The sequence below is a fragment of the Polistes canadensis genome, unplaced genomic scaffold (genome assembly GCF_001313835.1).
Source record: "Polistes canadensis isolate GaletaPanama2010 unplaced genomic scaffold, ASM131383v1 scaffold_94, whole genome shotgun sequence".
NCBI classification, from domain to species: Eukaryota; Metazoa; Arthropoda; class Insecta; order Hymenoptera; family Vespidae; genus Polistes; species Polistes canadensis.
The window spans coordinates 24,885-45,366 of NW_014569641.1; the positions used below are offsets into that span (position 1 = coordinate 24,885).

At 30.4% G+C, this 20,482-nt stretch overlaps 1 protein-coding gene across 2 annotated transcripts in view; it reads left to right on the top strand.

Moving 5' to 3' along the window:
• LOC106787161 (centrin-2-like) overlaps positions 1–20,482 on the top strand; it is a 47,472-nt gene that overhangs the window by 7,072 nt on the left and 19,918 nt on the right. Inside the window, exons 1-3 of one of the 2 annotated variants that reach the window (XM_014749280.1) lie at positions 1,910–2,168; positions 5,429–5,996; positions 10,395–10,538. In XM_014749280.1, the coding sequence (XP_014604766.1) occupies positions 5,498–5,996; positions 10,395–10,538 (643 nt within the window). In that variant the 5' untranslated portion in view covers positions 1,910–2,168; positions 5,429–5,497. Of the gene's footprint in view, positions 1–1,909; positions 2,169–5,428; positions 5,997–10,394; positions 10,539–20,482 lie in introns of those variants that run through there. The other variant, XM_014749279.1, reaches the window with a different exon arrangement.

Consider the following 20,482-nt stretch of genomic DNA (forward strand, 5'->3'; position numbering starts at 1 on the left):
CCACAGCCCTAACGAGTTCAACCCCACACGTTTGCCACCCTCCCACCTCTCTTTCTCTCTCTCTCTCTCTCTCTTTCTCATCCTCTCTTTCTCTCATTCTCTTCAATTCATTCTAACTCTCTCTGTCTCCATCTCTCTCTATCTCTCTCTCTCTCTGTTCGTACGGATATTAATCGCTTAATCACGAATAATTTGCTTTATCGAGGTAACAAATTACCAGTCGCAATTAGCTCTAGTTTCGTAATTTTTACTATCAACAAGATTGACAGAATAATGCATTCGCTTATAAGGGTTGCACGTTTTCAATCTAAATGATTGTAATAAACCTGTCAATCATATTTTTCGTTTAATCATTTATTTATTCTCTTATTGAATAAAAAGTTAATATTTTTAAAAGAAATTATATTTTTGTTTTAATTACTCTCTTAAAAAAATATAATAATTATTTCTTTTTTTTTTAAATAGAAATAATAATTATATTAGTAAATATTATTTAGTTTAATTAATTTTATATATTTGATAAAATTAATTTAAGAAATTAGGCAAATATATTTAATTTATTAAATTGTTATATTTATCTGTTTATCAAAAACATGTCTTCTTGTTGATTTAAATAATAAGTTTAAATTTAAAAGGCTGCAGTATATTGACTGTACAAAGGTAGCATAGAAAATCAATAGTATTTGAATTGAAAACTTGAATGAAATAATTGATAAAATACAAACTGTTTCTTTAATAATTTTAAATAAATCTTTTTGATTTTACTCGGTTAGATTTTTCAAAATCATTCAAATCTTTTGTTGAAAACATTGTTAATTCATCAATTAGATATCCATTTTACGACACGTTACGGAATATCTCTGTTATCACGTTTATCTTCCTATTTTGCCAATGTGAATTATCCTAAATCGAAAGTTTTATCCAAGAGACCAATGGAAAATGTAGGAAGAAGCACACGTCGAACAAACGCGCGTTTTATAATAGGAAACGAGATGGAAAGGTAGGAAAAAGGTGAGGTGATTTAAGGACGTACTCGAAACTCAATGGCTGTGACTTATCTAAAAATCGTCTCGGATGTTCTTGAATTTTAAGAAAATCTATGCTAGATCTTTATCGATTTCTGTCTACCCACGAATTGTCGTTCTTTCCTCGATGAAAACTTTTCACAAGATTCTATACGCGCGAATGATATATAATTAATATATTTTTATATTATTCTTTTCTTTTTTTTTTCTTTGTATACACAATTTTAGATTTTTTTAATTCAAATTTGCATAAAGTTTTCGCGTACGATTTAAATTCGTTCCTATTCATTATTTTTAATTACCTGCACACCATTTTGTTCTATTCTCTTCTTTTTTAATCCAATAAACCAAGAACTATCTCAAACGCACAAATATAAAATATTCATAGAAGTACGTAAATTCTCTTCAAATATAAAATATTCATAGAAGTACGTAAATTTCTCTTTCAGTGTTCAACTTATTATTTTATTTTTACGATATTTCACACACCTCCTTCTCTCTCTCTCTCTCTCTCTCTCTCTCTCTCTCTCTCTCTTCCTTCTCTTTTATTATTATTTCAAAACACGTGGATGAGATAATAAAAATAGAATGATAGAACGTGACAATTCGTGGTGATTCGAAAAGATACGAATCGTTGGACGATATCTACGCTACTGCGCCGATTATTTGTCCCACCACCCATCGCTTGACGTAAGACAAAGGACAGAGATAGAACGAATGTTGTCTATGTGTGATTCTGTGTATGTATATGAGAAGTTGTATATGAGTGATGTGAGTGGGGGAAATTGAGGGTATCAGCGAAGCAATTAGTGTCGTCGTCGGCGTTAATGAAGTTTCTGATGGTTGCCGAAGTATTCGGTAAGGAATTAAGAGCCAGTCTAAGGTTAAGAAGCTTGTGGTTGATGTATTCTACATTTAAGTAGTGGGAATTGTGCAAATCTCTGTTTTACTCTGTTTTCGACAATTATTTGATCCTATTACGACGAAAGTTTGATGGGACAAGAGGAATAGTGAAAGTGGGGGAAAAAAGGGATGACGTTTTATTACTTTGATCGAGTTTTAATTTTCTTTTTTTTTGGGAATATGTAGAAATATGATTGGGGAGGATTTTCGTTCAAGTTAGTTTAGTGAGATATTATTTTGGTGAGTTTAAATCATTATCATTTGGATAATTATTAAATTTTTGTTTCTTTTATCTAAATAAAGGAAGATTCATTACTTTAATTACAACTGCAACTGCAACTGCACATGCAACTGCAACTGCAACTGCACATGCACATGCAACTGCAACTGCACATGCAACTGCAACTGCAACTGCACATGCACATGCACATGCAACTGCACATGCACATGCAACTGCAACTGCACATGCAACTGCAACTGCAACTGCACATGCAMMTGCAACTGCAACTGCACATGCAACTGCAACTGCAACTGCATTTTTTTTTATTATTAATTTTTTTAACTTTTTAACTGCAGCTGCAACTGCAACCATCTTCTAATGTATATTTTCATATTGAATGATTATAATATTATTTATATTTCATATAATCAAATAATATATACACATAATTATATTATTGCAACTCTGATGTAATTATTAGTTTATTTGTTTATTGAAACATTGACGAACATTACCCATTGATACATAATCAGAAATAGGAAATATTTTTTAACAGTTTTACATCTTTACTTTTATTATTTTCTCTGTAGGGAATAAAAGAAGTTTAAAAGAGGTCCTTGATGAAAATAGATTGATCGTAATCTCGGAAACGTCTTCCTGTTAAACTACTATTATTACTGCTTGAGAATTTGATAAATCGGTCCTATAAAGTATATTTGTTTCGGTTTGTTTCTTTCTACTATCGATTTTATTGCATTTTGTTTTCCATTCTATTTAAAAGATAAAACTTCGCATGTGTCGATATTGGATTAAAACGTGGGTTCAGAGGGGGGAGAGGAGGTGTAGGAGGGGTGTGGATGTAAATCGTTACTTTTCGAGAGCTTCTATTCTGTTACTGACACATCTGAGAAGATACAACAAAAAAATAAAATAAATGTAGGCGTGTATTAATAATAATAATAATAGAAATTGTGTGAGAATAAACAATGGATGAGAAAAAGGAAAATAATGAATTTTCGTTTGTTTTATTAAAATTAATTGTTTAACGTATTTATGTTGTTTAAACATAATTATTATTAATACGATAAGTATTACAAATCTATTATCTAACATAATGTCACGAAATATACGGTAGATTTATCATGAAATTTATTTTTCTATGGAACAATCATAGAAGAATCGTTTAAAAATCCAATATCATTTAGGATAATAAAGAAAATGGGGTATGTACCTGTAGATAGGTTACCTGTTCACGTTGTTCAATCTCAGACTAGAGTTGTTCAGGTTATTTAGAACGTTAGATCGAACTAGCTTCTGACAAACTTATCTTTTACGGAAACAGAACAGCCAGAGTACTGATAACGAAAGAACACCTACATGTCCAACTAAAAGGATGTGCAACCTTTCCGGTCACGTCGTTTGAACTCGATTTACTTGGATCGATATTCGATCGATCGATAAATATATATATATATATACCTAACTCGATTCAACAAACGACGTTGATCGTTGTTTCGGTGACGATCGCGTTGACGATTAATTTGCTTTCACGATCGACTTGTTACGTGACTAGTATCTATCCTTGTTATTTATCTTCTTATATTGGTATACATAACCATTCTCATGTCGATTTTCCTTCTCACCCCCATATCAAGATAATAGTTATCGTTGACGTTGTCAATTTTGTTTTATGACAAACTATTAATATATTATCTATCTTATATATTACGTATAGTATACGAGTAATATGCAATAATATATCGTTCATTGTAAAATGAAAAAATAAAAAGAAAAAAAAAGGTATGATTAGTCTTTAATATATACTGTACTTTTATTTTTCACATACTTTGTTTTTCTTTTTTTATTTTTTTTTATATATATATATATATATATATATCGAACTTTTCTTTTATATGCAAATCGTGCATCAATAAAAGCAATTAATATGCATAACAAAACTTCGCGTGTCATTGGGCGAGAATGAGTTTTCATCTTTCTCAATACGGAAGAAGATCGTAATTTAACACACTCTGTCAATATGTTAAAAGATAATATGAAATATATATATGTATATGTATATGTGCTCACACAGTATTTTGTTTAAATAAAAATCTTTGTTGGGAAACAGATGCATCGTTTAATTGTTCGCGTATAAAAATAATAAATAGATGAAAGGAAAATTGATTTTAACAAGTTTTCCCGAAAAGTCAAATTCAATGAATGAATGAGAGAGTTCGTAATAAACGAAACGAGAATTTTACGATATATGACTAGGAATATAATTAAAAGGGAACGTTTTAATTAATGTTAATTTTTATTCAAAGACTTCTCGTGGTATTGGCAATCTTTTACAATTTCCCCTACAAATTCTAATTTATAATATATATTAATATTTTATTATTCTTTATATATAACCGATCACGAGAGAGGGTTTTATTCTTTTATTCCATTTTCTCTCTTATTTAAGTAATATATTATATTCATTTTACATGACACACAATTTTTTACATTACATTAGACTGACACGAGATCCTTTATGAAAAGCGATTAAAATTCTTTTGTTGATTGCTTTTTGCATAACTTTTCGAACGTTACGCATGCGTATAAAAGAGAATAATATTCATAATAAATAGAATTTCCTTTTAAGGAAATTCTTATAAACGACATTTAACAAAAAAACTTTAACAAAGTTAAAAATTAAAAAGTTTTTAAAACAACTTTTGATTATTTAACAATTATTTTAATACTCTAATGCATTCTACTTATATTACAGAAAAATTTTACCGTCGAAGTCATCACTGCGTAGGAGCAGTGAAATAATGACATAAAATAGATAAAAATATTAAAATCAGAACGTTTTAAACTTCAATTTGATTAATTAGGTGCATTATTTCCTTTATACACATGCGCAACTTTCGAAAAGTCAGATAAACAATATCTAATAAAAGAACTTTCATAGATGACAAAGACTCAGTCTCAAGGGGAATTTCGAGGAGGACGGTGCTCCGATCATATACTCCGTGCTTTTAAAAAACAATACACATTTATTTCGATTAATTAACAATTATTTTAATATTCTAACACACTCTATACTTATATTTAAGGTATCCATTTATGGCATCGATTTCAATCGTCTCACAATTCTTTCAAATAATATCGTCTATCGTTTTGACATAATAAAATAAAAAAAAAAAAAAAGGAATGATCTTACACGCTGAAATGTATCCTAATAGCGATTCTAATCGAATAATCTAACGATAGGAATATATTTTGTTTGCAGACGAGGCAGAATAGTGGGGTGGTAGGGAAGACTGGAGGGGAGGAAAAAACAGGGGAATGTCCTTCGAGGATGTCGATAATAAAAACGACGACAATCGTCACTACGACGATGGCGACGACGATAACGACGACGATGACGACGACGATGACAAGAACGACATCAGCGATTACGTCACCACTATTATCCGTCTTATCGAAGGAACCAGATGATGGAATCGTATCGTGTAACGTATCAACGGAGTCACAGGTGGAACTAGTATCATCATCATCATCATCATCACAATTGCAATCCCAAGTGTTGCAATCTCAAGTTAAATCCCATCAGGTGCAGGATGACAAAATGAGGGAGGATGATAACATTGATGAAAGAAAAATGATTTACGGGGTTTTCCCTTCCTCCTCTTCCTCCTCCTCCTCGACATCCTACTCGTCCGCTGTTTTACCGATGACTAAGAAGGACCCTTCGAAATTGTCATCGAACACCGCTATCATGTCATTTCCAGCTTCGCCACAAAAATTGGCTAATCAGCCGAGAAAGATCACCGCTATAACGAAGTCTCAGATGAGGGGTGAGTGTTTCTTTCTTCATCCTACCCTTTTCATGATTATACAGATGTCCAAAACTCGTTTCAACGATTTATCGCACCCCTAAGGCTAATTCCTTTTGATTACATTTTTTTCTTTTTTTTTTCCTTTTATTTAATACATTGGAATCATTTGCAACTAGTTATACGAAAAATTGAATATATGCAAATTAATAATTTTTACTACGTTTTCTTCAAAAAAAAAAAATAATGATTTTGTAGATGAACTATAATTATTATATTTTAGCTTATTCGTTGCAACGATTAGTTTCTCATACGCGATGTATTTCAAATACGTTGTTTCATAGTCGATCAATTACTTACAATTGGATTTATGAGTTACCATTGAATTTCTTGTTTTTTTTTCTTTTTTTTTTAATTCTCTTTTAACTCATGAATGTGGCGAATATTCCATTCCAATCGATAGGATTTTGTGGATTCGTCATTCCACTCAATCGGACATTGGTTATCGGGTGGTAATTATTATTGAAAATTGATCACGTTTAGTATCGTTAAACGGAAGTACTGCATTACGATATTATTGCGTTTCGAGTCATCGATTTTATTATACCACCTTACGTATCTCGATTATTCTTGTCGGTTTAATGGTAAATGCAGTTTCATTATACCTTTCTCTCTCTCTCTCTCTCTCTCTCTCTCTCTCTCTCTCTCTCTCTCTGTGTGTCTTTAATCTTCTTTCTTTCACGTTTTCTTTATTTCAGTAATATCTTTTTCATTTAGTTGGACTTCGATTGGGTCGTAAAACCTAAAGTCATAAATTTAATTGAACCTTCAAGTTGAGAAAAACATGTTCAGTCGAGATTATATACCAGTTTTTGTGTTTTAACCTAAAAAAAACTATGTGAAAATCCGAATTTTTGTGCACGGATATAATGAAAATGTAAGAGTAACGTGAAACGCGTGTTAAACAAATGTCAGAATAAGAATTTTCATTTTTTCTTTTAAGTTATGTTGATTTTTACTTAAATAATTATGCACTTCTTATCGAATACTATTTAAACGATATTAGAATAAAGGAAAAATATTCTTTTTTTCTTTCAAATATATATATATATATATATAATCTGATAATAAATTTGTCAAGTAGAAAAAAGAGAGAGAGAGAGAAAAAAAATTTTTGACAAAATGTTGTGTCCCATGTGAAATTTAATTAAACATATATTATCCTCGTAGATTTTGTAATTATTTTATCGATTAAAGTGTCTTACGACGTTCTCTCGCGTTGAAAGCTATTAAAATATTATTCGATTAAATATCAAAAAAATATAAAATAATAAAATGCTCGACATGCGATCAATAAAATCGTTTAAATGTTAACAATGCGTACGTATATTATATATGTATGTGTGTAGTATTGCATGCCTTGAGAAAATGAAATTATAAACGATTATCATTTAAAACGGAACAAGTTGAGAATGGGGGTCTCTGCTTTAGAATTTACGACGAATTTAATTTCTCTTGGAACGGTTGAGAGATATCGTTGATTTAGTAAGAATTAACAATTCATTTACAAATGATCTAGAGATAGAGAGATAGAGAGAGAGAGAGAGAGTGAGAATTCATTTTACTTTCAATTCGTTTAAATTTGTACGCTTTGTGTGAATGAGTAGTTCCCGTGATACAAATGCACACACTCTTGGAAATACCTATACAGGTAATCGTTTAAATCACCGATTGAATTTTCAGCGTCATCAACACCCTCCTCTCATTGATCGGTATCGGAACTATGTCGTATAGAATACAAAACCTCTATGGGAAATAATAATAATAATAATAATAGTTCTCTAATTTGGTAAAACTCTTCTTTTATTTTTTCAATATATTATAAAAAGAATTTGCAATTTAAAAAAATTCTATTTCAGTTCAAATGGTATTAGATAAGTGCATAATTTTTGTAAGTAAAGATCAACATGACTTGGAAGAAAAATGAAAATTCTATTCTGACATTTGTTAAACACGCGTGTTTCACGTTACTTACATTTTCATTTTCTTTTTTTCTTTTTAACTTCTACGTTGGTATACTTTACTTTACTTTTTTATATGTGTATATTACAAGTGTGGTATATTAATTTGATACACCTTTTCAAACAATTTTTGGTAAATTATTTTCGATGTGATTTAAGAATTATAATTAATTGAATATCAAGTCGTTGAATGAATTAATTGTTACAGTTAATACGAACTTGAACAAATTGTTAAACAATGAAAATTATTCCAGATGAAGTTTTCTTTTATCTGTATAAGTATTATATTTTTGTATTGCTTGTGGGACGATATTACAAAATTCGATTAAAGTTTATTGAGAATTCTTATTTGCTAAAACAATGTTGTATTTTTTATTTTCTTCTTCTCTTTTTCTTTCTTTTGTTGTTACATGATAATCTCTAGAGAAGTCTTCGTGAATGAGCAATGACGTTCGTTCGAGATTAGACTGTTGAAAGGAGTTACTTCATCTCTTCATTCCCGTGCTATACGAGAATCATATGCATCTATGTATGTATGTATAAATGTATGTATGTGTATACTTTATTCCCACAGGCAATAAGAGTATCTGTGTGAACTCGTTAACTCACCGAGTATACGTTGTATATCTTTATTACAAAATATCAGGTGCTTTGTAACACTGAAATCTGATTGTAGTTAGTTGTTTCGATATAACAATAATAATTATAATAATAATAATAATAATAATAATATAATAAAACAATACATATTACAATCGTAGATTTACAAAGAAACATAAGCAGAAATTATACTGAAATTTTGTGTAATACAATACGAGTATTACAAAGTGCATACTACTACAGTATGATAAAAACATTTAATCAACATACCACATTCTAATAATCAGCAAAATTTTTCTATAGATGCAGAGTTTACATAAAATATGTTTAAGAAAGATATTAAATTTGTTTTTTCTTTATATATGACTTTCGGTGACAAAAATTAAGTTAAAATTTAATGATACAATACACCAATCATTTTTTATCCATAAAGTTTTAATGAAAAATAAAGTTTAATGAATAACCCAATAGAAATAATAATAGACAAAGATAAAATATCATCGTATATGAATATTCTCCAATTATCTTGTCGAAGAAAATTTATTCATTAGTTGTTTTTTTTTTTTTTTTTCGTTCAATCGATTGGTATGATAAGAAAATGGCGATGAGAGAGAGAGATTCCCACTTGAGTGTCAACCTCATGGACGGAACTATGAACGATAATATTCCATATAAAATTGATGATACGTATAGACAATGTTCTTGAAGATAAAATAAAAGATTCCCATAAAAAATAAGAAGAAGAAGAAGAAGAAGAAAAAAAAAAAGGATATAACTATATCGATTATGAGATAAAATATATATCCCCATAGTTGAATAGCTATAATCCTATAGTATATAGGATGATTCACGTATCGTGATCTACTATAAAAATGATTTCAATTATTATTAATTATTAATAAAAGTGTGTAATCCATTTTTTTTGTTTTTTTAAAGCTTTTTTTCTCCAGAAATCATGCAACACAATTGATTAAAATATTTTCGATAGGATTTTGAATGACATTAATAATCTCTCTACTGTATCACATATTCGTGAATCACTCTGTATACCTGTATACACATATCTTCTAGGTAGGATACGTATAAAGTCAATGGTTCATGAAACAAGGCCATTAAACGGTTGACTCGAGCCTCGACGATCCGAATCCAGTTGCTCTTAGTCGAAAATTCGCTTCGGGCAACAACCCCAAGCTGTTCTGGTATTCTCTCCTGTATTCGATCAAATTCAAGGCAACAGGGGGTGAGAAGGGGTTGAAAAGGGGGAAGAAGGGGGAATACCCACTCGAGGTTGATACGTTAAACAGATCTCGTGAATTTGTTTTCGAATATCGTGGAAATCAAATTAGTTGGATAGAAAAAGTGTTATATCATACGTTTCAATTTAATATTGATTTACTTATTTTTGTTATTTAACAATGGGTGAACACACACACACAATCTAATTGTAATTAGTTTTACGAAACAATTTGCATTAATTTACGTGAATAAATGATACTCGTATAACAATCATTTCCCTTTTCTTCTTTCTAGTTCTATTCGAAAGAATGAACTTGTCTGAAAAGTTGAAACGTTAAGGGGTGGCTAAAGTTGGAGAAGGGGGGTGTAAACCATTGTTCAATGACTTTTCGATTATTTTCAAATCGTTTTATTGTTTTTTTTTTTCATTCTCGACTTGAATTAATATATGATTATCATGGTTCATTTAATTGGACGTTAATCAAAATGAATTCGTTTGAAAACTTTGATAGAATTTATAATCGAATGGTATTTAATATTTCATATAAATGCTTTTTCACAGAATTTAAAGAGGCATTTAATCTCTTCGATAAAGACGGGGATGGTAATATCACGAAAGAAGAACTCGGAAGGGTAATGCGTTCTTTGGGACAATTCGCAAGAGCTGAGGAATTGAACACTATGCTGCAAGAGATTGATATCGATGGTGAGTTTTTTTTTTTTCAAGTATTCCGATTTATATTTCATTATATTATAATAACAATTTATTTCTTTTATATATATTATATATATACGCGTTAATATTTCTCTTATTTTTTTTTTCGAGATATTATATTTAAAAATATCTTCAAAATTATAAAAGTTATAAATATTTAAAACTAGATGTACACCACACTCTTGATGAGAGAAACTGATATCAAATATTTTACGATTAAAAATTAACACGCATTATATCTTAAAAGATCGATAAATATAAGCTCGTCAAATATACCACCCTTATATCTCTTTCCTATTTTCCAAGAAACACAAAAAAAAAAAAGAAAGGAAAATAAAAGAAGAATCCCTCAATGTTTAAACCATTTCCTCTCTCCCCTTCTTTTTTCTTTTTATTTTTTTTTTTTTATTTCTTTCTTTCCGAGCGAAAAAATCCTAACTAACCTCTTAACAAATTCTAATTAGAACAGGAGCCGGAACTCATTAACCAAGATATTCGGAGAGTTTAAATATTCAAGTATCTTCTTGGAATATACGAAAGAAAATGGATAAGGACAAGTTTTCGGGGTGCTTTTCTTACAATGTGTATTAGATAACGTTTATCCTATCAACTTGTGTAATCGTAAAATTACTCTGTGTTTACGTGTACGTGTATGCGTGTGGCATTTTAACAAAATTTTCTGCCTAAAGGAGGTATGGCAACTTAATTGCTGCTAATTTTCACTAAGCACTTTTTTCCCCACCCCCCGTTCAAGCAAGCAACCCCTACACCCCTTATGAACAATGGCCACGGTTCGCCGCTATAATGGCTGCTCTTTATTAAGTCAGGATTTTTATACTTTTTTCGTATACGCCTACTCTTCTTTCCTTCTTTATCCATTTATCTGTCCCTTCTTCTTCTTCTTTTTTTGTATTTTTTTTGTTCGTTCGATATCCTGAATTTTAGGGGCCGGGGGCCTTTAACTTGTGCACCGTCAGGACTCTCGTCCTTTTAATCAGATTTTTCTTTTCTCTTTTCTTTTCTTTTCTTTTCTTTGTTATTTATTTTTTGTTTTTGTTTTTGTTTATCTCATCTCGTATTTTTGTACGTATCCAATCTAGGTATCAGTCTACTTATAAATAAAGTATCTTTCAAATTTTCTATCATCTTTTTCTACGAGGCATACTCGACTATTACGAATCACGTAAGATTGCAGGAAAAGTATACTCGGATGAATGCACTTGAACAGTAGAAATGCCTATTGTTTCCAGTTCTTGAATGACGATTGCCTCGCTACAAGGCTCGGTTCACTTCCTTCTTCTTATTCTTCTTATTCTTATCTTTTTATATTTTTTTTCTTCCTTCTTCTTTTTCTTCTTCTTCTTCTTCTTCTTCTTAGTTGTTTCTATATACTTGATCGTATTCGTGAAAATGCATATCGTGCATTCTTCTCCCCAACTACCCACCCCCACACGTGAATGTATTTTCTTTTATTTCTATTACATCAAATTCTTTGTAATTGAATATATCGTGTGTTTTTGATATATTTTTCATTTTTCTTTTTCTTTGAAATATATATAATATTTCAACATAGTCATGTAAATTTTTCTATTGGATATTTCTTGGCGTTGTAACGACGCTTGTTTAAATATTATTTCCGTCGCACGATATGTTAATAAAATTAATCAGAAATTTCTTTGATTGTTATAATAGGATTTTATTCCCGTATGTTGTAGTTTTCCCTTAATTCGACGTTAAGCTCAATTTCGTAGTTTATAAACGCTGTGTGAGCAGGGAAGTAGATTTTTAATTAAGTATATTAAAGATCTTGTGATTCGCCAGTAGTAAAAAGGGTTTGTGCAAAAAGAGAAAGAGAGAGAAAGAGTATGTGTGTGTGTAGTTTTAAGGGTTCGTTTAAACTACGAATAAAGGACTGCTTAAGTGTACACGTATGTGTAAAAATGTTGGAATGTAGTTGAGAATACGATAACGAGACGTGTGGAAAAAAAAATCCTGTTCACTGTATTTAATTATACCGACAAACATATATAATTTTTAAAACGCGGACAAACTTTTTTGCAAATCGTTGGCTCGAAGCACGAGAGAGAAAGAGAGAGAGAGAGAGAGAGAGAGAGAGAGAGAGAGAGAGAGAGAGAGAGAGAGAGAGACGTAGTTTGGTTTAATTACGACGACTAGAAAGTTGGGGCGGGGTGGGTGGGGGTGTAAATGAGAGCTAGAAATAGAAAACTAGAAGTTAGTTAGAAGCTTCTCTATAATACGTGTGTGTAAAAGATATACATGTATTTTTTTTATATATATAAATTATATTATTAATTTTTATATTTTTACACGCGAAGAGTGTTAATGCATTTTAACCACTAATGGTAGAAACGATTTGATGGGGGAAAAAAAAAGAAAAAAACCACCCCCGTGCATAAATCAATAAACGCGATAGAAATTATTTTATGGGAAAGTCATGCATGAATCATCGGTGTGGTATGGTGTGGTATGGTATTATACATTTATCTCTCTGTGCACGTGTAAAGTAACGAGTTTTTTTTCGAGCGTAGTATTTAATTTAAAAGAAATTCGATCTACGATGATTTCTCTTTTAAAAATGTAAAGAACAAAAAAATCGATTGAAACTGGAAGCTCGTTTAGAAAAAAACGTAGGATAGAAAGAAATTCATGGGTTTTTCTTGAAAGTGTGACGAACTATAAAGAGTAGGGGTAGGGGGTGGGGAAGAAAGAAAGAGAGGTATTGTGGTGGTAAGTCGTGTACCGATGGTTTCGAATGTGCTACAACGACGAATCACGATTTTTCCTTTTATATTCTTTTGTTCGGTTTTTTTTCGAAACTTTGACGGACACGTCGTATTCGATCGTTTAAATTGTAATTGCGCGAAAAGGAACGAATATAAACGTCGGATTCGTGTAAAGAGAAATAGGAATGGGTAAATGTTTTCTATGAGCGCGTGTGTGCGTGCGTGCGTGCGTGCATGCATGCGTTTTGTATAAATGTGTTTGTTTTTTTTTTTTCTTCCCTCTGTGTTTTCTTGAATTTTTTCACCAGCGCAATTTGCATCCGTGTAATACGCGCCGTACGTGTGTGCGAATGAAATATAAATAAATGAAAAAAAAAAAAAGAGAGACAATTAAAAGGAAAAGGGTAAAATAGAAGAAAGGAAGGGGATTTTTTTGTATAAAAGTTTATCGATGTATATGTACATATATGCGTGTAAAAGATCGACTGATATTCGGTTATGCGAATCACGTTGACTGTTCGATTAACCAATTTAGATGCTTGTTCTCTCCTTCTACCCCATCATTGATTGGAAAAAGAAGAAGATAGGGATGCTCGAAAAGTGCAATACGTTTTTTCTTCGACGATTATTCTAAACGCGTATCACCTCGTCAATATGCAATGCCACGAGGTTAATATAAACGACTATCGTGCGTTTATCGAAAATTCATACGTTTTTTTCTCTCCTTTTTTCTTTCTTTTTTTTTATTTACTTATTTATTTATTTCTTTCTTTTTTTTTTTTTATTTTTCAAAACTTCATACTTCAAATTTCTTAACTTGTCTTCGTATATTAAGAAAAAAGAAAACAACCCTCTCGCGTTTTAATTTTAATTTCTCATTAGAACGTTCTATACGTGGATATTAAAATTGTTTTAATCACTTGTTATATTATTATTATTATTATTATTATTATTATTATGATTTTGCAAAGAGTTTAACAAAAATTTCTCGAATTTCTTCATTTTTCTCGAAGCCCTTATCCAATAGGTTTCATTTGATTTCGATCATGATCATCCATCTTTATTTATTTGATTTAAATATTCCCTTTCCTTCGTCGAATCACTACGTATGATATTTTTGTTGTTTTATTCCTTTGCTCGAGCAAGTAACGCAATCAGAAGCCTTCGATAGGATATCCTACGAATCAATAAAAGCAACCAACCAACCAATAAACCAAATAAGCAAGCAAGAGTAGTGTGGAATGTCACTTGTCCTTTATTTTTATGAACGATATTTATTGAAACAAAAGTGGGATGAACGTGTAATAACTCCCCACCCCACCCCATCCCACCCCATCCTACCACTTTCGTTGAAATTTTCTTTTTACTCGTTCTCTTCCATTTTCATCTTCCACCACCTATACTTCTTCTTTTTTTATTTTTTTTCTCTCTCTCTCTCTCTCTCTCTCTCTCTCTCTCTCTCTCTCTGAGACCCTTGTGCAATTAAATTCGTCGAACTATAAATGAAAACCATATAAACTAGATTGGCATCGATCGGTTTCGTAACAAGTGGGGAGAAAAACAAAGGGTTCGAAGTTGCCGGCCGCCCACTTCACCCTGTTATATCGTGTTTTGAGAAAATAAAACGATCCATTGGGGTTTCGGGAAAAGGAAAGGGGTGGTGGTAGTAGTATAAAAAGAAGTGATAATAGGGAAGAGGATGCTGAGGTTGAAAAACGATTATCTTACTATTAATCGATCCTATGTAAAACGAGAAATATTAATAACCTTCTGATATTTTCTATTCAAATCCTTGGTTCTGGCGTTCCTTTTTTTCTTTTTTTTTCTTTTTGTAATTCTTCCATCTATCTATTTTAAGCTTTTTCCATTTTTTTTTTTTTTAAGGTCATTACTTGGGTATGCAATATCGGTGCGTGGATGCATTTTTATTACTATTTTTTTTTTTTTTTTATTATATGCATAAATATATTTGATGATCAATTTAATAATTTACGAAGAATACTCGAACGAGAGAATTTCTACGAAATGAATTTCGCGGTTTGTTTTATATTTTCTCTATATAAATTTATTATTTATTTATTTTTTTAATTAATATCTAATAATACTTTCTCTAATAACAGTATTTTCTTTTAAATATAATACATTGAAAGATCAATTTAGTTAGGTCCAAAGTAATACCGAAGTGTTGATCCTAGTCAAAGTGCATTTCGTTGTAGCAACTTGAAACTCATTGCAATTCGAATTACTTCTAATTTACATCATCGATCATAAATATATCAATGTGTTCTAAGTTCTATGACGTTTCTTCGATTTAATACAAGTTAAGACATTATACATTAAAACTAAATCATTTCTCCATTGAAACTGTTATGATCTTCGGCTAGGCGCAACAGGTTATTCTGTAGTGGAAAAAATAATATCACTTATTTTTTATCTTTTTTCTTTTTTCTATATCCAAATAAAAAGATTCCTTGGAATAATAAATGCAGTAGATAAAAGTAAAGATATATAGAGTGTCCCATGTAACTCTAGTCACGATTTTTTAAGTACTTGCGATAACCTGACAATAAAATACTTTCAACAAAAGTTATACTTTCTCGTTGATTCGATTTTAATGTAAGTACCCTCTTGAGAATTGTGGAAACAAATAAATGACGATCTCATTTTATTTGTTACATTTTCAAGTAATGTCGGAATCGTACGTGATCGAATTAAACTGATACTGTTTGATCATGTTCTAAGGATTTGGATTACTCTATCACGTGTTAGGTCAAAAGGGTAGAATAAAGGTAGTGATTTTCGAACGTGCTAATGAAACAAATTGACACCGGCTTGTAACTTTTATGCACGTGTTCTGAGATTTACTTTTCAAACTAATTAAATTATTATTGAACAATTTGAGTGTTATTACACTCGTGTTTTCACGTACGAACAATTAATGTAATTATTTACGATAACCTGTAAAAGGTATTTACGTAACGTAGCTTGTTTTAATTTGCAATCCAAATTCTCCATTTAATGTTATTCATTTTGTTTATTAGATTTTCCTACGATAATAATAATAATAACAATTATGAATGCACTGTTTTAATTATTACTATATAAACATGATTTGATTTATTATTAAAATAATTAACAAATTGAACTTTTACTTAGATTTATAATTCTCAATTGAAATTCAATTTATGAAGGAGAATAATATTTCTGCAGATTTGATCTAATAATAAGGGTTATTAAATTAAAACGATGTATGAAAAATCTTTGAATTTTCGTGTAAAAATCAGACTCACACTTGTATTATCAAAAAGTTAAAGTTTTTATCCGATTTCTTTTGGAAACTTCTCATAACTTTCTATTCCTAAATCTGCAGTTTTATTTTCTTCCTCAAAAAGGAACCTGGGAAGTATTAAGTACATAGTTACTTACCTATGAAGATAAAACGGTTACTAAAGTTACCAACTTGGGTAGGAATTTGAAATTATGATTTACTATGCATAGATAATTTTTCATTCATAATATATATAAAAAAAAAAACAGAAAATATTTTCTTCGTTATCCAATTAACGAATAATTTCATTCTATATTAAAATACGCGTTTTGTATTTTTTCTTTTTTTTAAATGTCCATTTGATTGGTCACGATATGTATATATAGTTGTCAGAAAAATATCGCGAGTAAAATTTCGATCCACTTTTCCAAGGTTGACGTCAAACTATCATTTCGAAGTTATTCTCATAAGGTTCAAGTTGTTAAAACGATCTTGGCCAAGGGATCAACGGGTCTTTTCTTCTTTCATCTTTCTCTCTATCTTTCTCCCTCTTTCTTTGTAACGATACATAGCTATATTACTAGCTTCTCATATGTAAACGTAGGTGTATATACATATGTACTACTATGCACCTAAGGTAGGAAAATTTTCAACAGCATTTAAAGTACCTCAGCTGAGGGAATCACGTGCCGGAGAAATTTAACATTGCTTAGAGTCGTGTCTGTTTTCCCAAAGCGGGTATATATCCTATGCTCAATTTATAATACCGTCATACATATATATATACAGGGTGTCCAAAAAGATTTCGACCAAATTACGTAGTACTGAAGTTAAATGAACGATAAAAGAAAGTTCATATATAAATGTAATCAAATTTACAGGTGAAATTTATCTTAAGATTAGTTTTATTAAATCCTATTGTATAATCGTATTATCATGGACGTTTTTTATTTATGGAAGATTGAAATATTTGTAAATATTTACATTTTGTAATACGTAATATAAAATTGATCTCAAATTTTGCGAACGTTCCGTGTATATATATTTTTTGAAAAAAAAAAGAAATAAATAAAAAATTAAATATTTAGAATTGTAAAATTTATCCGGGTAATCTGATACAGGTATTCACGTAACATACGTTATATACGTGTCCGAAAGAGAACAAAAACTAGATGAAGAGATTGGATAAGTTTAGACGCACGTAGGCAGAGAAAATTCACGAGGAAATATTCGTCGGAGCGTATTATCACTCTAAATCCTGTTTACAACGGTTCTTATCCCTTCGTAAAATCCGCTTAGTTTTATCTAGGACGCGCCTATCAAAAATATTTTTCAAAAAGTCATAAATAGGAAGAAATCTAGATTCCTTGTTTTAACGTAGTATGCACGTATTTGTCGATTAATTGGCAAAAGAAAAATATCAGGCTATATTATAAAATTCTTAATTATAGTTGAGAAGTTATTCGAGAGAGAGAAAAAAAAAATGTCCGGAAAAGTAATACGAAAGTGAATAATGGAAGAAGGAAATGACAAAAAGTGATTAATCAAGTTTACGAGAAAAGAAAACTTTATGTTCTTGCACGTTCGGTATTTTACAGTATTTTGGTTTTGTATTGGAAGACTGTAAGACAGTACAATGCTTTCAGATGCACTCCAAAAGACATTGTAAAAACGAATAAAATCCAATTGACGTCTTTATTTCTTTTCTTCCTTTATTTCGAAAACTTTTCCTTCAGCTTCGTGATCACCCATCGGAGTATTACGTCTTTGAGTTCATTTTCCTTAACCAGCCCAGGATCATGACGGAAACCGAAAATATTTCAAAAACCAAACGCGACAAATTCGTTTCCCACAAAGCTTTTGTGAAAGTTCAAATACCTGGAAATAAAGTTTATAAATTGTTCGATAAAGTGACTTCAACACTTTTATTTATCATCGATATCATTCGTTCGAATTCGTTCGGATTTTTCGTTTATTTTTTTATGCAAACGCGATATTAATTTCTTACGAAATATTTTCGGAACATATTTTTTTCAATTCTCGCTAAGAACTATTTACCTTTTCCCGAAAATAGTTCGTTGCAAATTTTTTATTCAATATTTATTTTAATCCATTGAAATTAAATGTTATTCGATTAATATTTATCAATTTACTCTTACCCTGTATTGTGTGAATTTCTATTATCAATATTCATTGACGAGAATTTCAATCAAAAAATACGAGAAATTATTTGATTCGCATCAGACAATAATAATAGTTATATATTTTTTAACCGATTGACAAATTGGCGTTATAGAAATAAAAGGTAAAATACTATGTAGAGTTTGGCTTTGAAATTCGAATAAAGGTACCTATAAATCGTGAAAAAAATATCGAGGTTTTTGTTTTTTTTATAACGATTCAGTAGAAATCGTGTTTCTTGAAAAGTTTTAACGTGAATGAAAGATTGCGAGGAAGAGTTGCTTTTCTATTTAAGAAACATTAGGAAGAAAGTGAAGTCGTGCAGGTGTGTGTCACAGGTGGATCCACTCGTCGTAGTTGGTAGGATACAGTTCGTTATTACTGTACATTTTGACGCTATTAAAAGCTTTTGGCTAATACATTATACGGGTCACCGTTAATAGATTGAAAGCATGCGATACTCGAGTACTTTAATGCGCCACAGCCTTTGAAGATTTTCCATCCATTACGATCGTCTCCTTCTATTTGAAATTATAGAAAATTTATCACCTATAGGAATCATCCCTTCGAAAAAAAGTCAAAGAAAAAAAAAAATATTGCAAAGGCACGTGATGCGAAACAACTTGCACGCGACTCCGAAGTTTAAATACTTCTTAACTTTCCCCTTTCTCTCGTTTCTTCCAAGTCTTGTCAAGATCGATATTATTTCCCTAGAAGTTTATCTCAAACCAGTCAGAAACCTTTCACTTTTCGCGTCGCTTTCAAATTTCAACTTTAAATATTTTCACCTTGCCGAAAAAGTATATCTACTTATTACTCGAATACAATTTGAATAGTATAATATGATCAAATTTTCATTTAGAAAAACAATCACTTTGGTTATTGTCATTTATCAATCTCTTATTGTTAATAAAAATATATTATTTTGTGATTGTTGTAATATTAACGTATATTGTATTACAAGTTAATGATATTTATTCACGTTGGATTATTAAATTTAAATAACTTAAGCATGTATAATAAAATATAGATGGGGGTTATATATTGTGAAAATAATCGTCTCCTGTTGATTTTAGACAGATTTTTTTTTTCGATAGTATTTGATAGATGTGAGTGAAAATGTGTTCGATTTCGAGTAAGAAAACATATAAAACAGCTTGGGAAAGTCTTTAAAATTCCTTTTCACTGAGTAATACTTCTCAAACAGCTTAAGTATTTGCAGTCGTAATCGTTTCCAAGATTAAAACGCAACGCTTACAAAATACTTTCCGACTTGGTTACTCGTATTTCACAATCTCGAATTCCTTTTGTAAGCTTTTTAATTGCGGTCTTACTTCTGTTCTTCACGTTCTTTCCTCAATCTTCTTTTGAATACGCCGAATAATAATACATTGTATACGGGTGAATACAGTGTTTTAAATTATATCGATGTCATTCATGGTATTTTTTATAACATCGAACAACGTAAAATTCAATAAATACAAAAATATCTAAAAGAATTTCATATAAATGATAAAATCAGAAAAAGATACGATTATTACAAACGAGAAAATATTCGGTTGCCGATTGGATAGAAGAAAAATGCAATAATTCTTTATCTTTTTTTCTTTTTTTTTCTTTTATTTTCTCCTTTTTACTATAAATTAGAGAAAGGTACAGAGAAACGTATGTATGAACGCAAAAATACTCTTTCAAAAGAAAAAATACGAAAGAAGGAGGAGGAGTAAAAGGGGGAGGGGTAG